Source organism: Ciconia boyciana, chromosome 23 (assembly GCF_034638445.1).
Source record: "Ciconia boyciana chromosome 23, ASM3463844v1, whole genome shotgun sequence".
Classification (NCBI taxonomy): Eukaryota; Metazoa; Chordata; class Aves; order Ciconiiformes; family Ciconiidae; genus Ciconia; species Ciconia boyciana.
In genome coordinates, this window is record NC_132956.1 from 5,155,834 (window position 1) to 5,174,624 (window position 18,791).

At 66.1% G+C, this 18,791-nt stretch overlaps 2 protein-coding genes across 4 annotated transcripts; one reads left to right on the forward strand and one right to left on the reverse strand.

Annotated features, from left to right (window-relative positions):
• The first annotated feature begins 390 nt into the window (after window positions 1-390).
• MICAL1 (microtubule associated monooxygenase, calponin and LIM domain containing 1) lies at window positions 391-14,232 on the forward strand. Of its 2 annotated transcripts, XM_072844708.1 has the most exons (26): window positions 393-608; window positions 4,596-4,803; window positions 4,878-5,156; window positions 5,939-6,146; window positions 6,251-6,367; window positions 6,567-6,665; window positions 6,745-6,900; window positions 7,119-7,219; window positions 7,512-7,769; window positions 8,203-8,318; window positions 8,401-8,527; window positions 8,793-8,865; window positions 9,352-9,502; window positions 9,584-9,771; window positions 9,883-9,992; window positions 10,069-10,119; window positions 10,217-10,294; window positions 10,646-10,814; window positions 10,903-10,985; window positions 11,096-11,546; window positions 11,667-11,743; window positions 11,915-12,013; window positions 12,138-12,231; window positions 12,316-12,415; window positions 12,507-12,580; window positions 12,691-14,232. In XM_072844708.1, the coding sequence occupies exons 3-26, from the start codon at window positions 4,896-4,898 to the stop codon at window positions 12,819-12,821; spliced, it is 3,372 nt and encodes a 1,123-aa protein (XP_072700809.1). In that variant the 5' UTR covers window positions 393-608; window positions 4,596-4,803; window positions 4,878-4,895; the 3' UTR covers window positions 12,822-14,232. The 2 variants fall into 2 exon arrangements, with proteins under 2 accessions (XP_072700810.1, XP_072700809.1); XM_072844709.1 differs by lacking the exon at window positions 10,217-10,294 and having other exon boundaries at window positions 391-608.
• On the reverse strand, window positions 14,223-18,617 carry SMPD2 (sphingomyelin phosphodiesterase 2). Of its 2 annotated transcripts, none has more exons than XM_072844711.1 (11): window positions 18,557-18,617; window positions 17,582-17,684; window positions 17,047-17,143; window positions 16,849-16,925; window positions 16,490-16,583; window positions 16,312-16,401; window positions 15,860-15,942; window positions 15,600-15,732; window positions 15,421-15,525; window positions 15,181-15,337; window positions 14,223-14,953 (listed from the first exon to the last, which is right to left on the reverse strand). In XM_072844711.1, the coding sequence occupies exons 2-11, from the start codon at window positions 17,629-17,631 to the stop codon at window positions 14,610-14,612; spliced, it is 1,230 nt and encodes a 409-aa protein (XP_072700812.1). In that variant the 5' UTR covers window positions 17,632-17,684; window positions 18,557-18,617; the 3' UTR covers window positions 14,223-14,609. The 2 variants fall into 2 exon arrangements, with proteins under 2 accessions (XP_072700812.1, XP_072700811.1); XM_072844710.1 differs by lacking the exon at window positions 18,557-18,617 and adding an exon at window positions 18,190-18,330.
• Between the last annotated feature and the right edge of the window lie 174 nt (window positions 18,618-18,791).

The window sequence follows — 18,791 nt, forward strand, 5'->3', positions numbered from 1 at the left end:
CTGGCACTGAGCGGGTCCCCCCCATGCCCGCAGCTCCCTCCTGGCCTCTATTTCTGGCTGCGGGGGGAAGTACGGTGCAGCAGCCAGAGGCAGGGCGGAATGCGAAGCGGTTTTTTTTCATCACCCGAATCCTTTCGTTTGCTTTGTGAAAAGGCCGGTTTCTCACCCCAAAATTCAAAAAAACCCACCCGGGGTTGCTCTGGGCACCCCCTGCTCCAAACCTCCCGGCGCGGCGTGGGGAGGGCAGGGCTGACACTCGCGGGGGCGGGGGGGAAGACACGGGGACGGCGTTCAGCCTCCAGCGCTGCAAAAAACCCAATTGCAGCAACATTTGGAGCGGCACAAAGCCGGAGCGCCCCGGACCCCCCCCGCCCCCGGGCTGGGCTGCTCCCAGCGCCGCCTTCCAGCAGCCGGGACGCCTGGGTCCCCCCGGCCGTGGGGGAGGGGAGGAGCAGGGAGGGGAGGGAAAGGGAGGGGAGGGCCAGCCGGCAGCTGCTTGCGGAGCCGGAGCCTGTTTCCTGCTCGTCCTCGCCCGGCTGCAGGCAGCCCTGAGCCCCTCCCCACTCCCCAGGCTGTGCCTCAGTTTCCCCCTCCGAGAGGCTCTGAAGGTGAGTGAGTGGGGGGGGGGATGGGCAGAGCATCTGGGGGGGGGGTGTCAGGGTCCTGCTGTCCCCCACCCCCGTGTGTGTGTCCCCGCTCGGATGCGGGCACGGAGGGGACAGCATCCTCCCGGTCGGTCCCCTCCGCCCGCCGAGAGCATCGCTGCGGGCCCCACCCTGCTGCGCCAGCTGGGGATGGGGGGGCAAAACCGAGGAGTGATTTTGGGGTGCTGGGGGGGGACGGACACGACGCTCAGCCCCGCCGTGCCCGTGTCCTGCGTGTCCCCGGGATGCCGAGCGGGGATGCTCGCTGGCCGGGCAGTACTTTGCCTCCGGCTGCCCCCTCCCCAAAGCGTCTCCCGGGGGGCAGCGGGGTCCCCCCGCTCCGTCCTCGCTGCTTTTCCCCTCCAGCCCCTGGGCTCTGCTCCCCCTGGGACAAAGGGAAAAGAGAGCAGTCCCCGCTCCTCCTCCTCGACTCCATTCCCAGTGCCACCAGTGCTCCCAGTGCCGAGTGGGATGGGGTGGGAAAGATTTGCTAAGCGCTTTTCCCCCATCCCAGCCCCTCCGCCCGGTGCAGGGGGCCCGATGCTCCATGGGCCCCCAGGAATGAGCCCCAGCTGGGGGTTCGGGACTGTACCCCATCCCAGGGCTGAGGCCGGGGGACATCTTCCCCAGCCCCTGGGGTGGATGAAGCCCCCGGCACATTTGGGTAACCGAACCCGGGGTTCACCACCGTACCCCAAGACACGTCTCCTGCCGACCCCACGGGGACAACTGGGGGCAAAGGAGAAGCAGGAGGAGGAAAAGGATGTGGGATGCAAAGCCCGGCCATGTGCAGACTTCCCCTCGCACCGCGCTGAAATTCGGCTGCAAGAGGCAGCTCCCTCCGTGGGGCTGGAGCTGGGCAGGGGGGCAAAGCTGAGCAGCCAAAAAAGGGGGGGGCAGCTTTGCTCCCCCCCCCAAGTGTTGTCTCTGCCTGGGGATCCCCGGTATGTGGCCGGGCTGTGGCTTATGGGTCTCCTGCAAAGGGCAACGCTAAAATGCCCCGGAGAAGCACCCACTTCTGCTGCCGGCAGCCGCAGGAGCCGAGGCTGGGACGTGCACCTCCAGGGGGGATTTCGGCATGTGCTTCCCAGGGGGGGTTTATGCACCCTTGAAAGGGAACCCCCTGCACCGCGGCACCCATCCCTGCAGCTGCCAGCCTCTGCCCTCGCCAGTGCTGGTGGCAGGTTTGTCCTCGCTCCTTAGCCCTGCTCCCCACAGCTCCACGCTGGGGGGGTTGTTAAGGTGGGCTCGGCCGGGCGGTGTCCATCCCCACATCCCCGGTTCAAACCAGAGGAGCCGACAAGGGATTTTTCCCCTCCCTCCAAGGATTAAAACCCAGCCAAATTAGGGCAGGTTTCCATGGGGTCGGCCAAGATGATCTCCCTGCCTGGTCCCACACCCGGGGAGGACGGTGCTTGCCAGGACAGAGGCCTGGATGTTTCTCCTGAGCACGATCACGCCGGGAAGAGCAGTGCCCACCGCCTTTGCCCCTTCCCGATACCTCCCCGGCTCAGCCAGTGGCTGAAAGCAGGATCTTTGGCCAAGCTGTTGGACGGCCACAAGAAATCCTCCATCCTGCCTGCCAGCCTTGGGGCCACCCCTGAAGTTGCTGGAAGGACTTTCCCAGGGTCCAGCCCGGCTCAGCAGCCCGGCCCAGGGGTCTCCAGGCTGGATCCCAAACCCAGAGCAGCCTGGTCCATGCTGGGAGCCGGTGCAGCGGCGAGGCGAGAGGCTCAGCTGGAAGGGGATCTGCTGCTGCTGGAAATCCTCCCGGCTTTCATTAGCTCCGTATGGAGCTGTGTCCTTTCCCACCCCGTTTCCACGTGCCTGGAAGATACGTGAGCTCACCAGCAGCCCAGCACCCCTGGGGCGGCTCCCCCCGCCATCTCCCAAGGGGCTGCTGCTCTCCGTGGAAGGGCAGCGGGGAGACCCCGACCTGCAAAGCGGGCTGGGGTGTCCCTGCTCCAGGGATGCTCCACATGTGCCGATCCCGGGTGACGTCCTCGTAGGCTGTGTGTCTGTAGCCACCCCAACCAGAGTCATCGTGAGCTGAGTCAGGGCTGGCTGCAAACCCCCCGCTTCCCCCCTCCAGCTCGCAGGAGCAGTTTTAAAGGAAGAAATGCAAAAGGCGTTCATGGGGAGAGCAGAGCCAGAGGCAGCCCGGCCCAGCACCATGCCCCTTTTCACTGGCACTGGCTTTTGTGGGCTGAAAGCTATTTGCTTGCATCAAACCTGCAGGAACCGAGTATCATGGGGGTTTCTGTCCTTGCAATTGTCGCGGGGGTTCGAGCATGCCAAAGGGGACGCGGTGTGCCAGCACGAGCATCGTTTCCGTAGGAAACTTGGTGTAACACAAGGCTTGTTGTTCTGCCTCCTCCGAGCCTCCCTGCCAAAGCGCCGGGGCTGGAAAGCTTTCCCGGGTGTTGTGCTCTTCCCCTGGCACCGTGTCGGATGGGAATGGAGGCCTTGAGATGGGTTTTTTTCAGAGCCAGGGGCTGATGATGCTGGTGCTCCCAGCCTGGGCAGCTGCCTCTGCCCCGTCGCCCTGGGGCTGCTGCACGGTGGCCTTGGCAGGCGGCAGCACTGTAACGTGAGCTCCCAGGGGAAAACCCATCGTGCCGGGGCAACGCAAGGCGCTGGAGCCCAGCCAGCCAGCGTGGCTGCCTGGGCAGCCTCCCGCAGCAGGAGGACGGGTGGCTGGTGGGACAGCATGCCTGCACTCTCCAGGTGCTGCCGTGGTTTTCAGTGCTGCCTCAGTTTCCCCAGGCTCCTTGTTCTGTCCCACTGGCAGGGCCAGAGGGCTGGCACCGCTCGGAGGAAGAGCAGAAATCTGTCCCTGGGTCTCGCAGCCGTGCCACAAATGCATCGCTCGTGTCCTCTGTCCCCGTGCTGCCGCTTTGGGGACCGGTGGGTGCCTGCTCCTGCTCCATCCAGGCCGGATGCTTTATCCTTGGGTCTGCCCTGGAAGGAAGAGGTTAAAATGCTGGGATTTCCTGGCTGTGAAGCTCAGGAGGGAAGGTGACCTGCAGAAGTGCTTTGCATCCGCTGTGGCTCCAGCTGGCCTTGCAAAGTGCTGGTGTCAGAAGCTGCTGGAGCGAGATCAAACTCAAAACCCAGCTAGAATTTGGGCTTTCCAGCCGAAATTTAAGCCCAGGCTTAAACACCTCCTTTCCCCTGCCCCACTGAGGGCAGCTTAGCTCCGGTGTCCTGCCTCGGGGCCGGCTGCTGCCCTTGGGGTGCAGCCGCGTGCCTGACGGTAACGCCGAGTGGCGAGAGGGCAAAGAGCAATGGTTCAAAGGGAGGAGCGCTCCGGTTTCCCGAGCCTTTCCACTGGTTCCTCCTTGGCAGCGCCTCGTCTCCGCCAGCTGCTTTGCCGGGCTGAAGGCGGCTTTCCCAGCCCCGGGGCTTGGCGACAACGGCTGGAAAGGGCAAAGCTTTGTGCTTCGTGTTCTGGCTTGCAAGACAGAGGGTGACATGGGACAGTGCTGGGGGGATGGTGCCAGGAGTGGGAGGCAGATGCAGGGAGTGCTGGTCCCCTGGGAGATGCCAGGGGCTGGGGGGGCTTGGGGTGCCCATGGGGGAATGTGCTGCACCCCCCTCCCATGGGTCCCCTGGCGTGATGGGGCGGTTTGTACGGTGGTTTAGCTTTTTTTGGTTTCCCTACCGGTGCTTCCTCTGTGCTAATCTGCTTCCGCCCTGCTCTGGGGTGGCAGAGGCAGAGATGGGGGGGAAGTCTCCCCAGTCCGGTTGCAAAAGCCAGGCTGGCAGGATGGGTCCAATCCTGCTCCCTCCTGCCCCAGGGCTGGATCTTGCTGGGTTTTGTGGCAGCTGTGGTTTGTCCCTGTGGCCGGGACCCCCTTCTCTGTCCTTCCCCCGGTGAGGCCAAGGGTGAAGAGGAAGGAAACGGCGTCTTCGCTCCAAAACCCCTCGCTCTGCTCTCGGTTGCTGCAGGTATGCGCTGTACAGAGGAAGCCGCTTGCTGCCACCACAGCCCTCCCCGTCCCCTCCCCTGACGTCACCACGGCAGGGTGACACCGTGGCTCACTGGGTGCAGCACCCGGGGGAGGGTCCACCCGCCGCTGCTGGGAAGGGCCCCTATTTCAGTGGCACCGTCACCCAACGACACCCCCGGCTGGGAAACCTTGCGCCGAGACACCAGGTTTGGTATCAGATGGGTTTGAGGATGGGGGTCCAGGAGGGTCCCCCCCACACTTATCTCTGCCATCTTGCCAGGCTGCCGGGTGAAGCGGGATGAGCGTGCCGGCCGATGAGCCGGGCAACCCGGCCCATGCTGTCTTCGAGAGGTTCCTGCGTGCCGGGGAGTGCCAGGAGGTGCTGGGCTGCTTCGGGGAGCTGTGCCGGCAGCTGGGGCTGCAGGGCAGTGGGCTGCAGCTCTACCATGGCCTCAAGGCTGCCCTCAACTACTGGAGTGCCAAGGCCCTGTGGAGCAAGCTGGATAAGAAAGCCGGGCACAAGGACTACGACCAGGGCACAGCCTGTGCCAGCACCAAGGTACCAGGGACACAGGGCATGGGCTTTGGGTCCCTTCTTGCCCTGCATCCTTGTCCCCGGGGTGAGAGCATCCCTTGGGGCACCCTGGGCCCCACCCCGGGAGGATGCGGGCTGTGCCGGGCGGGAGGTTGATGGGGTTTAATGGGACAGGTTGTCAATTAGCACAAGTCCCCTCCCCATGGCATGATGCCACCTCGGTGCCACCCAGCCAGCAGCGTCCTTCCTCCTCCTGGCTGCTCCTCGCTGGGGACATCCCATGAGGGGCTGCAAAGGGGCAGAGGGACCTGCCGAGCCCTTTCTGGGGCATGCCAGGGTAGGATGTCCCCCTGGGGCTGGGGGACCCTATTTCTGTCCCCCTGTCCCAGAGCTGATGGCTTTTGTCCCCCCTGCTGGTGCCCCGTTGTCCCCGCAGCCCTGTGCAGGGCTGGCAGGAGATCAAACCCGAGTCCTGGTTTTGAGCCTGTCGCTGGTGAAATTTCCCTGCTCCCGGGCTGTAGCAGGCAGGAGACGTGCACGCCTTATCTCGCCAAGCGCTTTAATTGCTGCCATTGCCCCGTGCGAAGGCAAGGGTCAGGCAGCCGGGAAGGCGGGGGACACCCCATTTTGCAGGAAGAAACAGTGCTTGCACCCCGGGGGAAAAGGGGAACAGTGGGGAGGGCCAGATCCTGACCTGGGGAAGGGGGGAGATGCTGCCTGTGGTGGTGCTGAGCTCCCTGGGGCTTTACCCAAACCCCTGCTCTTGGGGGTGCCCATCCCCTTCACGCCGCCCGTCCTCTTCGCAGTGCCTGGTGGTGGGGGCCGGCCCCTGCGGGCTGCGGGCGGCCATCGAGCTGGCGCTGCTGGGCGCCCGCGTGGTGCTGCTGGAGAAGCGGGACTCCTTCTCCCGCAACAACGTCCTGCACCTCTGGCCCTTCACCATCCATGATCTGCGGGCGCTGGGCGCCAAGAAGTTTTACGGGCGCTTCTGCACCGGCACGCTGGACCACATCAGTGAGTTTTGGGGAGGGCCAAGCTCTGCACCCCCAGGGTCCCCCCACTGTGGGGAGCCCAGGGACCGGGGGGTGCAGCCCTGAGCGCCCCCTCTCCCCTCCCAGGTATCCGGCAGCTCCAGCTGATCCTGCTGAAGGTGGCTCTGCTCCTGGGGGTGGAGGTGCACATCAACGTGCAGTTCAAGGGCCTCGTCCCCCCCACGGGCAAGGCGGGCGGACAGGGTGAGGCGTTGCTGCGGGGTGGGTGACATCCCTGCGACAAGGACAGGGTTGTGGGTGGCCGCTCTGAGACCCCCAGTCCCCTGCTAGCCCGGGGCATGCCTTTTTTTGGGGGGGGGGATGAGATGCAACCCTCTCCCCCCGCCCTGGAGCAGGTCCCAGCTGAGACCCAGCACGCTCGTGACCGTCCCTCTCCCCGCAGGCGGCTGGCGGGCTGTGCTGCAGCCCGGCTCCTCTCCCCTCAGCCACTACGAGTTCGACGTCCTCATCTCAGCTGGCGGTGGCAAATTTGTCCCTGAAGGTGACAGCAGCAGATCCCTGTACCCCTGGGACTGGTATGGGGGGGCCGGGTGGGGGCTCACGCCTCTCCCTGCCCACAGGGTTCAAGCGGAAGGAGATGCGGGGAAAGCTGGCCATCGGCATCACCACCAACTTCATCAACCGCCACAGCCAGGCCGAGGTGGAGGTGGCAGAGATCAGTGGCGTGGCCCGGATCTACAACCAGAAGTTCTTCCAAAACCTCTACAACAAAACGGGTCGGTGGTCCCGGCCCCGGCGTGGGGGGTGCCCGGGGGTCCCAGTCCCCCCTGGTGCAACTGGAGGCTCAGCTCTGGGATGTCCCCTGTGTGGTGGGGTGCATGTCCCCGCATGGTGCCCCATTGCAGGGGACATTTGGTGGCTGAGCCCAGTGCGGGGGCTCCCCGTGGCCGCGGCTCTGCCCCGTGGCTCAGCTCAGCCCCTTCCCCATCACCAGGCATCGACCTGGAAAACATTGTCTACTACAAGGACGACACTCACTATTTCGTCATGACGGCCAAGAAGCAGAGCCTGCTCAAGAAGGGGGTCATCCTCCAGGTGAGGAGGGCAGGACCTGGCCCCGGGATCCCATAGTGATGGGCAGCTGAAAGCCTGGAGGGTGGGATGCAAATCACGGGTGCTGGTTTCAACGTGCACCCCTGGGATGGTGGGGGCTTTGGCAGCCGTTGCCTGTGCCGGTGTCCCATGCCCGGAGAAAATCTCCTTTTGGGGGGCTCAGAGCCCCAAGCCTGGTGGCATGGCTTCACCCCAGAGCTGGCTGCACCCAGGCTGGGGGGCAAACCCCACCTCCTGCATCCCGGCCGGCTTCACCCCATCCCCATCCCCGCAGGACAAAGCGGATGTTGAGAGCCTCCTGTCCCCGGAGAACGTGAACCAGGATGCCCTCCTCAGCTACGCCAAAGAAGCCGCCAACTTCTCCACCAACTACCGCCTGCCCGAACTGGAGTTTGCCCTCAATCACCGGAACCTGCCGGACGTCGACATGTTCGACTTCACCTGCATGACGCGCTCGGAGAATGCGGCGCTGGTGCGGGATCACAACGGGGCCTGTCTGCTCGTTGGGCTGGTGGGCGACTGCTTGGTGGAGGTGAGGGTCCCCCTTGCAGCACCACCACGTGCCTCAGTTTCCCCTCTCCCTGCGAGATGCGTTGGTCGCAATATATTCCCCCTCCCTGAGCACTTCTCGTCGCGACTGCCCAGCGCACCCCATCCCCAGGGGCAGGCTCCCCAAGTCCCGGTAGCAGGATGCTTTGGTGGGGTTATCCCTTTCCCTGGCCCCACCAGAGATCTGAGGGGGGGGTTCAGGGTGGAGGAGCAGCCCAGCTCCTCCCCAGACGCATCCACACCAGCGGCAGCGTCGGCTCAGCCGTGGGGCTGGGGAGGAGACGGCCGCCTGTCCGCTCCCTGCGCGTCCCGCCGCTGCTCCCCACTTTCATCCCTGGCCAAGCCCGGCAGCTCCCTGCCTCCTCCCAGCTGCCCCAACCGGCCGCGCGGCTCCAGCCCCGTCTTTCCCTCCGCAGCCCTTCTGGCCGCTGGGCACCGGCGTGGCCAGGGGTTTCCTCGCCGCCTTCGACGCAGCATGGATGGTGCGGCGGTGGGCAGCCGGGACCCCCCCGCTGGAGGTGCTGGCGGAGAGGTGAGTGTTCCCATCCCGCTGAACCAGTCCTGGGCCAGGCAAGGATGGTGGCACTGAGCCCAGCCCTGTCCCTTCCACCCAGGGAGAGCATCTACCAGCACCTCTCGCAGACCTCCCCGGACAACACCAACAAGAACATCAGCCAGTACAGCATCGACCCGACCACGCGCTACCCCAACATCAACCTGCAGGCCATCAAAGCCAGCCAGGTACCCAGCCCAGGTCCTGCCACGGGGCAGCCATCCAGCCCGGCCTCCCCGGTGGCCAGGGTGACACCAGTTTGCACAGTCCCCTGTCCCCAAGGGGTGCGAGGCCGAAGCTGTTGGTCCACAGGGCATTTAATGCATTGCCTGCTGCGATGCGGGTGGTTCTGGGGAGGTGTGGGGGTGTCTGGGTGCCCCCCTTGCCGGGGTCAGCTCCCTGCACTGGCTCTGTGCAGGTGGTGACCTGCCACCGGCGTGTCCCCATCGGCAGGTCCGGGACCTCTACCTCGTGGGCAGGGTGGAGGTGGACCACAAGAGGAAGAGTGACAACCGGCTGAGCACCGGTAGGAGCAGCCGGTCCTGCCCCGGCCCCCCCAGCGCCAGGACCTCCCGTTCCTCCCAGCAGCCCACGCCAGAGTGGCTCCTGCTCTGATTTTCCTCCCCGTCCTTCTTTTCTCGAGCCCTGGCCGGTGTCCAGCCGGCCGCCACGCTCCTCCCAGCAGCGGCTGTGTTTCTATCCCGGTGGCACCGCTGGTTTCTGTTCCCTCTGCCCATGGCCCCTGTGGGGACACAGCCCCCCAGCTGCCTTCTGGGGCCGGAGGCTGTCCCCCTCCTTCTTGCCCACACCGATGCTGAGCCATGAAATATCGACGGGTGCTTTATCAACCCATTTCTTGAGCCTTGGGGGGGTGGTTTCTTGGCGGGGGAGGTCTCGTGTCACTCCCGTGGGACCCCTTCCCCTCTAAAGCACTGATGCTGGGAGCGGGAAGCAGGCTGTGGGGGTTGTCCCCTGCCTCTTTGGGATGGGGACATGTGTGCTGCCTCCCCAGCGGTCTCTGGAGATGCCTACGAAGAGCTGCTGAGTTGGTGCCAGGCCAGCACAGCCGGCTACTGCGGCGTGGCCGTGACCAACTTCACCACCTCCTGGACCAGCGGCTTGGCCCTCTGTGCCCTCATCCACCGCTTCCGCCCCGACCTGGTGTGAGTGCCTGGGACCCCCCCCACCCCCGGGACCCTCCACCCTGCAGAGCCCACCCTGATGGCACCCGTGTCTCCCCACAGGGACTTTGACTCCGTGGACCCCCAGGATCCCATCCGGATCCACCAGATGATGCTGGACATGGCAGAGCAGGAGCTGGGCATCCAGCCCGTCCTCTCCAGCATCGAGATGGCCACCATGACAGAGCCCAACCGCCTAGGGCTCATCACCTACCTCAGCCAGTTTTATGAAGCTTTCAAGACCTCTCCAGGTGCGAGATTTTGGGGGGGGGTGTTATCCCACCCTGGGCCCTAAGGGGGTGGTTGGGTGCCCCCACTTGTAGGGCGGGTCCCACCAGCACGGCTGTGTCCCCTCTGTGCAGAGGTGGAGGAGGTCAGCAAGAAGCCGCTGCCTTCCCGGGGCATGCGAGGGGCCATCCTCTTCCTCAACAAGCTGCAGAAGAGCCGGAACCCGACACACAAGCGTGCTCAGGTGAGAGCCCAGACCCTCGTGACACCCCAAAACCATGCCCCCCTCCCCATCCTAGCCACTCCCTTTGCATTTGCAGGACAGTGCCCAGAAGGATGCGGAGCCCAAGAGGAGCCGCAGGGATGCCGAGGTGGGTCTGCCCCGGGCACCTCGGGGGACGTTCTGCCGGGGTGCAGCCGGCCCGGGGAGAGCGCGGGGGGCTGATCCTTCCCTCGGGTCGCTTGTAGCTGGACGCGGGGCTGGATGGAGACACTCTGGACGGTGCCCACGAGCCACCCCAAACCACCGCGACGGACCCAGGGCAGGTCGGTCCTCGTGTCCCACCCCGGGGCGGGAGGGGTCGAGCTGCAGGTGGGTGGGTGCTTGGGGGGCACCAGCAGCTGGTGGGGCCGAGCCAAGGGCTGGGACCTGGGCTGCGCAAGCGAACGCCCACGGGCTCCTGGCTCCTCCCTGCCTGTTTCCTGATCCAACTGGTTTTCCGGAGCCAAGACCTGCCGCTCCCTCGCCGGTGCCAGCAACCCCGTCCCAAGCACGCAGACCCACCTCTGCAAGAGGGCCAAAGCCCCCCCCGAGCCCCCTGGGCTGCCGGCAAAGCCCCAGGGCAGGGTGGGTGCCAGCACCCCGGTGTCACCCCAGCCTGTCCTCTCCCCCCGCAGCCGCCAGCCCGCGGGGAGAGCAGTGACGCCTGCTACTTCTGTGGCCGCCGTGTCTACATCCTGGAGCGAGCCAGCGCCGAGGGACGCTTCTTCCACCGCGGTTGCTTCCAGTGCCGGCGGTGCGGGGCCACCCTGCGCCTGGGTGACTACGCCTTCGACGAGGAGGACGGTGAGGCGGGTTTTGGGGAGAGGAGATGCTCGGGGCAAGGCTTCTCCACCTTGCAGGTTGTCACACAGGTTTGGGTCCCCCTCCCCAGGTCATTTTTACTGCTCGCTCCACTACCCCAATCCACCTGGCATGGACCTGCCTCAGGACGAGCCCCCGGTGCTGCGCGATGGGGTAAGTCACCGTAAATCCCCGTAGACGATGGGGGAAAGGCAGAAGGTGGAGGGGGATGCTCGGGCACGGCCCCGTGCTGCATCACCCCTCCACCACTGGCTCTGCCCTAGGGTGCCGCTGCCGCCCACCCGCCCTCGGGTGCTGGGAGCCCGTGTGTATCCCCCAAGGAGGGGGCACCCGGTCCCCTGCAGCCCCCACCAGCAGCCCCACAGCCGGGGGAAGAGCCTGCGGCAGCGGAGGACGCTGCGGATGCCGGTGCTGTGGAGGAGCATGAGTTGCCGGCACAGCCCCGGGGGGATGCGAGAGAGGAGGAGGGTCCCGGACCAGAGCCCCAAGGGGCAGCAGAGGAGGGTGAGGAGAGCGGGGGCAGAAGGAAGATCGTCCTCACGCCCCTGGAGAAGCTCAAGCTGTCCACGCTGAACCTCACCAGTGAAGCAGAGCCCGAGCCGCCGCCGAAGCCAGCTCGTCTGTGGCTCCAAGCAGCGCCCGAGGTCCTCCCTGCCCTGCGGCGGGGGCAAGGCGCCGGGGAGGAGGAGGAGGAGGAAATGGCCGTGAAGGAAGGTAGGTGGCTACAAGCTGGAGTCTCTGGCCGAGCGGGGCTCTGGGTCCCCCCGGTACCCTGCCGTGCCCCACGTCTTGCTCGTAAGGCACTGGCCTGAAATGGCTCTTTTCTTGGGGCAGCTTTGGAGGAGAGTGACAGCGAGGAAGAGGAGGAGGAGGAGGAGGAAGGCACAGACCTTGGCATCATGGCAGAGCTGGTGAGTGCTTTCCTCAAGCAGTGGTGGCCCCACCAGGCGGGGCGGTGGCTGGGGCTCTTGCCAGCGTCTCCTCTCACCAAGGCATCGGGTCCTGCTCTGCCATGGCTGCTGGGGCAGGGGGTGCCTGGCGCAGGGACTGACCCCCCTGCCCGTACCACGGTCCCTTCACAGTATCTGGACCTTGGGGAAGAGGAGAAGTACCCCACCTGGAAGCGCACGCTGACCCGCCGGGCCAGGGAAGCCCAGATGAAGCGGTTCTGCAAAGCCCAGGTAGCCCCACAGGGGAGAGCCGGGTCCCCAGCCCAGCGCCAGCCCCTGTCCCCTCCATCCTACTGCCGGTGGCCACGTGCCAGGAGGTGCCGGCCCACAGGCAAGCGCTGCCCTTCCCTCGCAGGCCATCCAGAGGCGGCTGGAGGAGATTGAGGTGACCTTCCGGGAGCTGGAGCAGCAGGGCATCAAGCTGGAGAAGTTACTCCGGGATGAGGACGGTAAGGCCAGGGTGGACAGGGCACCATGATCCCTGCAACGGGGGTGGGGGTCTGCACCCCGCTTACCCCCCCCCTGCCCCACAGGCAGCCCGGCCGACCAGAAGACACAGTGGATGAACCAGCTGCTGTACCTGGTCCAGAAGAAGAACAGCCTGATGTCCGAGGAGTCGGACCTCATGATTGCGTAAGGCTTGGGGGGACGCTCCCTGGGCGGTGCGGGGGCTCTGCTCACCCCTGCTCCCCCAGAGCCCAGCACCCCCCTTCCCGCCCCACAGGGTGCAGGAGCTGAAGCTGGAGGAGCAGCAGTGGCAGCTCGACCAGAAGCTCCGGTGCTACATGAACAGGGAAGGTGAGTGCTGGCACATGCCGGCAGGGGGGTCCCTGTGCACCCAGTGGGTGCGGGGAGTGGGGCCGGGGTTGTGGCCCACCCAGCCCTGCTCCAGCCCCCTGCTCCCGCAGAATCCATGAAGACGCCCGAGGATCGTGCGGCCGAGCAGGAGATCCTGGTGCAGCTGCTGGATGTGGTGAACAAGCGCAATGTCCTCATCCACATCCAGGAGGAGAAGCGGCTCAGCGAGCTGCAGGCCTGATCCGTGTGGCCCCAGGACCCACCGGTTCCTCCCCGGGAGGGGGACAAGTGGTCCCCCCCCAGCCAAGCATCACCCTGAGCTGCTTCTGAAGGTGGTGATGCCTGAGCTGCCCGCAGGCAGCCGCTGCGGCAAATCCAGGTCCCCGCTTGCCAAAGCCTGCCGTGGAGGGGCCAGACCTGCTGGTGGACGCCCACGTGGGGAGACACCGAGGAGCACCCCAGCTTTGGGGTGCAGAGAGGGCATCCCCGCGCTTGGCTGGATTGCCTTTGCCTTGTGCTTGCTTGAAAACAAGATTTGCAGGGGGCTACGAAACACGGGGGCTCTGCCCGGGGTTTGCTACAGGAGGAAGAAGCCCCGCAAGGGAAGTGGGGTCTCGCCCAGTGCACGAGGTCCCACAGCCGTCACCGCTTCGAGGGGACGCTGCCCGGAGGCTGGGCTAGGACACCGAAAGCATTTTGTCCGGCAGAGCCCGTCACGCTGGGGCTGCACCGCTGGCTGCCTCAGGACAGGCTCCCGGCGGGAGAGGTGGCTCAGCGCCATGGCCAGCCCCATGTCCCCGGCACGGAAGGGCTTCGCTCCCGGCAGCGAGGACGTGACTGCAGCCACCACAGGCGAGTCACAGGGGAGATGCCAAACGTGGAGGGGCAGCGTCAGGAGTAGCCCCTGGAAGCCACGCCAGGACGTCCTTCCCAGCTGAGGACATCCATCCCAGCCGATGACATCCCTCCTAACCCAGGACATCCATTGCAGCCTGGGACCTCCATCCTAACACAGGACATCCATCCCCGCCCGGGACATCCGTCTCTTCCAGGGACATCCATCCCAGCCAAGGACATCTGGCTCTACGAGTGGGGTAGGCAACAGCCAGACTGGGCTGATCCCACCGCTCTGCATCGCTGCTTTTGGGTGCCACGTCCACACTGTCCCAGCCGCTGCAGGAAACCAGGGTCAGAAACCTCCCTGCGAGGCCCCAGGGCTGGGGAAGGGGCTTTTTGTCCAGCAGCTCCCCAAGAGGATTGTGCCCAGGGCTGGCACTGTGTGACACCGAGGACAAGGGATGCCAGCGGCCACGTCCTCCTTGCCCCTTTGGGGTTTCTCCTGCTTGGCAATGCCGAACTGGCCTTTGCACAGACCTCTGTGACCTTTCCGGAGTCCCCGGTTGTTGCGGGGTGCCCTCCACAGCCGAATGGTGCTTATGGCAGCTCCAGCCGTGTCAGGCGCGGGGGTCCCGGGTGCGGGCTCCTCCATTAGCAATACCCCCCCACACTCAGCCCTCGTCCTGCTGCTCCCTTCTGTGCCTCCCCACGCCCTCCCATCTGCCTTTCCTTTGTACCAGCCCTACTATCCTGCTGCAACCCCCCCCATCCCTTCAAATAAAGCCTCCCTGACCCAGCACCAAGGGCTAAAACACCGCCTTTATTTTCTATCCGAGTCAAATTTGGTCGTCGGAGCAGTTGCCGGCTTTTACCGGGAGCCCCTGAGGTTGCCCCAGGCAAGGGGAGGCTGAGCCTCTCGAGCCTCCCAGCCACGCCAGCAGGTCTCTCAGGGTAGAAAGGGTGTATTAAAAAAGCAGCAATTCAAACCCGCCTCCATCGTGGTTCCCACGGGAGCAAACGCAATGAATCTGCCCCAAAAATCTTAATTTCACCCAGTGAGGCGGCTGTTGAACCTGCACTACCGAGCCGGCTGCAGTGCTGCTTGCCTAAAACCAGACGTCAACTAGAAAAAGGGACTAAAAGGGGTCAGGATGGGGCTGGGAGGACATCGTGGGACACCCCTGCCCCCAGCTTAGCCATCGCTGGGATGCTCCTGCAGCGCCCGCAGTGCCGTCCGCATCTGCTCCTCTGTGGCCTGCAGCATCTTCACCTCGATGATGTGGAAGAGGTGGAGGCCAGTGGCGAGGAGGAGGACACCAATGGCGAGGAAGGCCAGCAGGGAGAAGGAGAGCTTGGGGAAGGGCTGCCCGGCCGCCAGCCCCGCCAGCGCGCCCAGCACGGCCACTGCCTGCAGCAGCAGCAGCAGCAGGGCCAGCACGGCCATCCTGCCCGTGGAGTAGCGCTGCCGCTGCGCTGCCCGCAGCCCCACGCCCACCTCCATCCGTGCCTCCGTCACCACATCCGCCAGCGTCGGCTCTGTGGGGGACAGGGGCAGCTCAGCGGGGTGGCACCCCCCCCAGCACCCCTTTTTCTCCCCATCCCCGCCGCTCTGCCCTGTCCACGCACCCCTCCACAAGCAGCACCCCAAGGGATGCCCTAAGCAAGGGGAAACGTCCCCAAAAATTCCATCTTCGTCCAACTCCATGAGCCCATCCACAGCCCCCCGGCACATGGGGGACCCCGGCAGCATCCCCCCACCTTACCAGCTGTGCCAAGGTTGGCACCCGCAGCCTGTCCCTGCCTCCGGATGTGCAGTGTTGCCATCACGGCTTCGTGGTCCGAGAAGGGGATGTCCATGCCCGGGGCTGTCCCTGTGGTGGTCTTCAGCTCTTCGCACTTCACCGTGAAGCTGGAGACGGCCTGGGCGCGGGGACAGGGTTGGGGTCACGCTGGTGCCTCCCCTCCCTTCCACCCGCAGCCAGTGGCTGAGGACCCCCCGTTACCTTGTAGAGGATGTAGTCGATGCGGATGCCCAGCGGGAAGGGCAGCAGCTCTGTCTTGACGGTGAAGCAGTTGTTGGGGACAAGGGTGCAGCCGTCCTCGCAGCCCTGAGAGCACAGATCTGGGTGGGTGGGGGGGCTCTCGGTATGCCCCGGGACCCCGCTCACTCCCTGCCGCTCACCTCAAAGTGCGTGGCCTCGGCGAAGGCGTCCCGCAGCCCCGTCCAGCCGCGCAGCAGCCGGATGCCCACGTCTTCGGGGTGCATGTTCAGGTCCCCTCCCAGCAGCACCACATCGGCCGCCTTCGAGGTGTGTCTGCGGGGATGGGGACAGCTAACCCCCTTCCCTGCCCTGCCCTGTGCCAGACTGGATAATCCCAGGGGTGGATTGCCCTCGGGACCTGCAGCGGGGGGACCCCGTGGGCCACCCCACGGCTGCTCACCGGATGAACTGCGCCAGCTCCCAGGCCTGCACCAGGCGGTGGGGCAGGTAGGCGTCCTTCTCCCGGCAGTACTCAGCATGCAGCTGGCAAGAGCGGGGGGCAAAGTGGTCGTGACCCCCATGCCAGCACCTGCCCTGATCCAGAGCTCCCTGCAAACCCACCCAACCCCTCTAGATGGTCCCTTTGGGGTCTGGCTGACCCCTCTGCCTTCATCCCACCCCTCTGGGGACAGCTGGGATACTCACCCACTGCACAGCCAGGCTGATTTTGGGGCAGATTCACAGCCAGGTTGTGCAGTGGGTGTCCCCCACCCAGAGCAATATCTCATTAAATCGGGAGAGATGCTGCAGAGCAGTGGTTAAAGCAAGGGGACAGCAAAGGAGGGGTACGGCCACTCATCCCTCCACTCCCCATTGTCCCCCCCGTGCCAGGTCCTTCCCCAGGGTGCTCACATGGGTGACATAGACATTGAAGATGATCCCGGAGATCTTAATGATGACGAGGCCGACGGACTTGCCGCAGAACCAGTCCCCGTGCTGGAGCTGCCGGAGGGGAAGGAGAGCCGGTCGGGGCTGCTGGGGCTCCGTGGGGCCGGGCACCATGGTGCTGCAAGCCCCCCACCCCACTCACCATGTAGGGGTACCCGTTCAGCGAGTACTGGTAGAGGAGGGTGTCCAGGATGGGGAACCTGGAGAAGACGCAGAGGCCGCTGCCGATCACCCCACTGCAGGAGGGGAAAAGCACAGTGAGGAAGCGTCGTCCCCCCACCCCTGCCTCCCCCCAGCCCCGAGCCAAGGGGGCTCCCCAGATGCCTGGGTCCCACTGTGCTCCCAGGAGCATCCCACTCTCCAGGCCTGGGGTCTCCCACGGTGACAGAGGTGACCTACAGCACCAGCACCGGTCTCTCCATGTGGCAAACACCGAGGATGCCGCACAGCCCTGCCGCCGCCCCACGGACAGCCCCGGGGAGCTGGCCCGGCCCCTCTCACCTGCGGAAGTAATGGGAGAAGGGGTAGCAGCCTCCCAGCTTCACCTTCAGGTCACTGTAGTCCTGCTCGCTCCACACCTGGAGAACAGTGGGATGGGCTGAGAACGGGCGTGCTCACCTCCTGGGCTGAGAACGGGCACACTCATCTCACGGCTCACAGGCTGAGAACGGGCGCATTCAGCTCATGGGCTGCCCTCACCTCCTGGAGAAGCACCAGGTCGAAGCCCTCCTGGCGCAGCATGTCCCCGATGAGCCGGATGCGCTCCTGCCGCCGTTTGCTCAGGTAGCGGATGGCCCTGCCGGAAAGGGGTGACGGTCACAGCTTGGAGGGGACAGGGTGACAGGGGCTGTCGGAGCACGCTGGGACCCAGTACTGGTATGGGCAGGATGCAGACTGGGGGAGATGGGAGGGGAGGGGGACAGGGCCATGCGGGGACATGGGGACAAGCGGGACGTGCAGGGAGGCTGTCTGGGGACAGCTTTTCCCTGCCTGCAAAATTGAGGCAGCCAGTTGGGGTGCGAATGGGGGGCCCTTTTCTGGGGGAGCAGGCACGGAGGGGACGGGGGGCACTGCTCAGCCGAGCACCTCATGACTCTTTGGGGCTGGGAGAGTGGTGCGACCCCAAAAGGAAGGGGACAGGAAGGTGACGCCAAGGTGGGACCCCTCTCCCGGTGCGGGTGTCCCCACCCCCGCCTGCGCAGCCCAGCGCGGCCCCGGCAAACTCTGGACTCACCAGCAGTTGAGGTCAAAGACGCGGAGCCGCAGGGTGGGATCTCCCTCCATCGCTCGCTGGGGCTTTGCGGGGGCCGGAGGGCAACACCGGGCAGAGGGGGGTCCTGCGGGGAGAGGGTTGGGGTGACAGCCCCAGGGAGCCGGCGCAGGGCGCAGGGCAGAGCCGAGGAGCCGGGCTGCTGCGGCGGAGGGCCCGAGCCGAGGCAAAGGCGGGGAGGGAGGAGCGCTCGGGGTGCTCCAGCGTGGCCTGTGCCATCCCCTCCTCTCCCACCCTCGAGGCCCATCCTGAAACTTGTCCCCAAACAGGGACCCATGTGCCCAAACCACACGGGTGACCGCTCCATCCTGCGCCTCAAACCCTTCGTCTTGTCGGCGAGCCGTGTTCCTCGATGGACTTTAACCCTGGCTGCGAGGCACGGACGTGGGACACCCCACCGCCCACCCTCCCCTCTTGGGGATACCCCACCGATGCTTTTGAAGCCCCCCCAAACCCCGGCGGACCCAGCAGCTCCCGGAGCAGCCCCAGCGCTGTTTGCCGGGCCCGGCCCCGCTTCTCCCCCGCCTCTCTCCCGGGGAGACTGTCCCGTTGAGAAGCGCAAAAGAGCAAACCCGGGGCTCTCCAGGAGCCGACGGCTGGATGCCGGGGACGGGCAGCCGGGTGCAGGCAGCCGGGCTCTGCCTGCCCCGCCGGGATTACCGAGCGGCTCGTCCCGTCCCTGCGCCGTGCTAATACCGGCGTCTCCTACCCGGGCTGAGCTCCCCCCCCACCGCGGGACCGGGGCGGGGAACGCAGCGGAACCGGGACGGGAGCGGGGAGCAACAGGCGGAGCGGGGAGAGGGAGCGGAGCAACAGGCGGAGCGGGGCGGGGAGCGCGGAGCGGGACGCGGAGCCAGCGGCGGGGACCGCGGCGGGGCGCGGAGCGGGGGAGCGGGGCCGGGGCGCGGAGCGGGGCCGGGGCGCGGAGCGGGACCGGACCTGGCGGGGGCCGGGAGCGGCGCGGAGCCGCGGGACTACGCGTCCCGGCAGGCAGCGCAGCGGCGCGGAAGGGGAAGGGAAAAAGGGAAGGGAAGGAAGGGAGGGAAGGAAGGGAAGGGAGGGAAAGGGGCCGGCGCGGGCCGGGCCGGCCCCGGGAGGCGGTGCGCGGCGGCGGGCGGGGGCAGGGACGGGCGGGGTGCGGCGGGGGTGAGTGGGGTGCGAGGGGGAGAAGCGT

Bases quoted from the DNA above. Each gene is read 5' to 3' on its own strand.
- MICAL1 (XM_072844708.1), top strand. From the start codon at position 4,896: ATGAGCGTGCCGGCCGATGAGCCGGGCAACCCGGCCCATGCTGTCTTC. The intron at 6,666-6,744 runs GTGACAGCAGCA...CCCTGCCCACAG, and splicing joins TGGCAAATTTGTCCCTGAAG to GGTTCAAGCGGAAGGAGATG. The intron at 11,744-11,914 runs GTGAGTGCTTTC...GTCCCTTCACAG, and splicing joins TTGGCATCATGGCAGAGCTG to TATCTGGACCTTGGGGAAGA.
- SMPD2 (XM_072844711.1), bottom strand. From the start codon at position 17,631: ATGGAGGGAGATCCCACCCTGCGGCTCCGCGTCTTTGACCTCAACTGC. The intron at 16,584-16,848 runs GTGAGAGGGGCC...CCCCTCCTGCAG, and splicing joins TTCTCCCATTACTTCCGCAG to TGGGGTGATCGGCAGCGGCC. The intron at 15,943-16,311 runs GTGAGCACCCTG...CGCTCTTGCCAG, and splicing joins TCAATGTCTATGTCACCCAT to CTGCATGCTGAGTACTGCCG.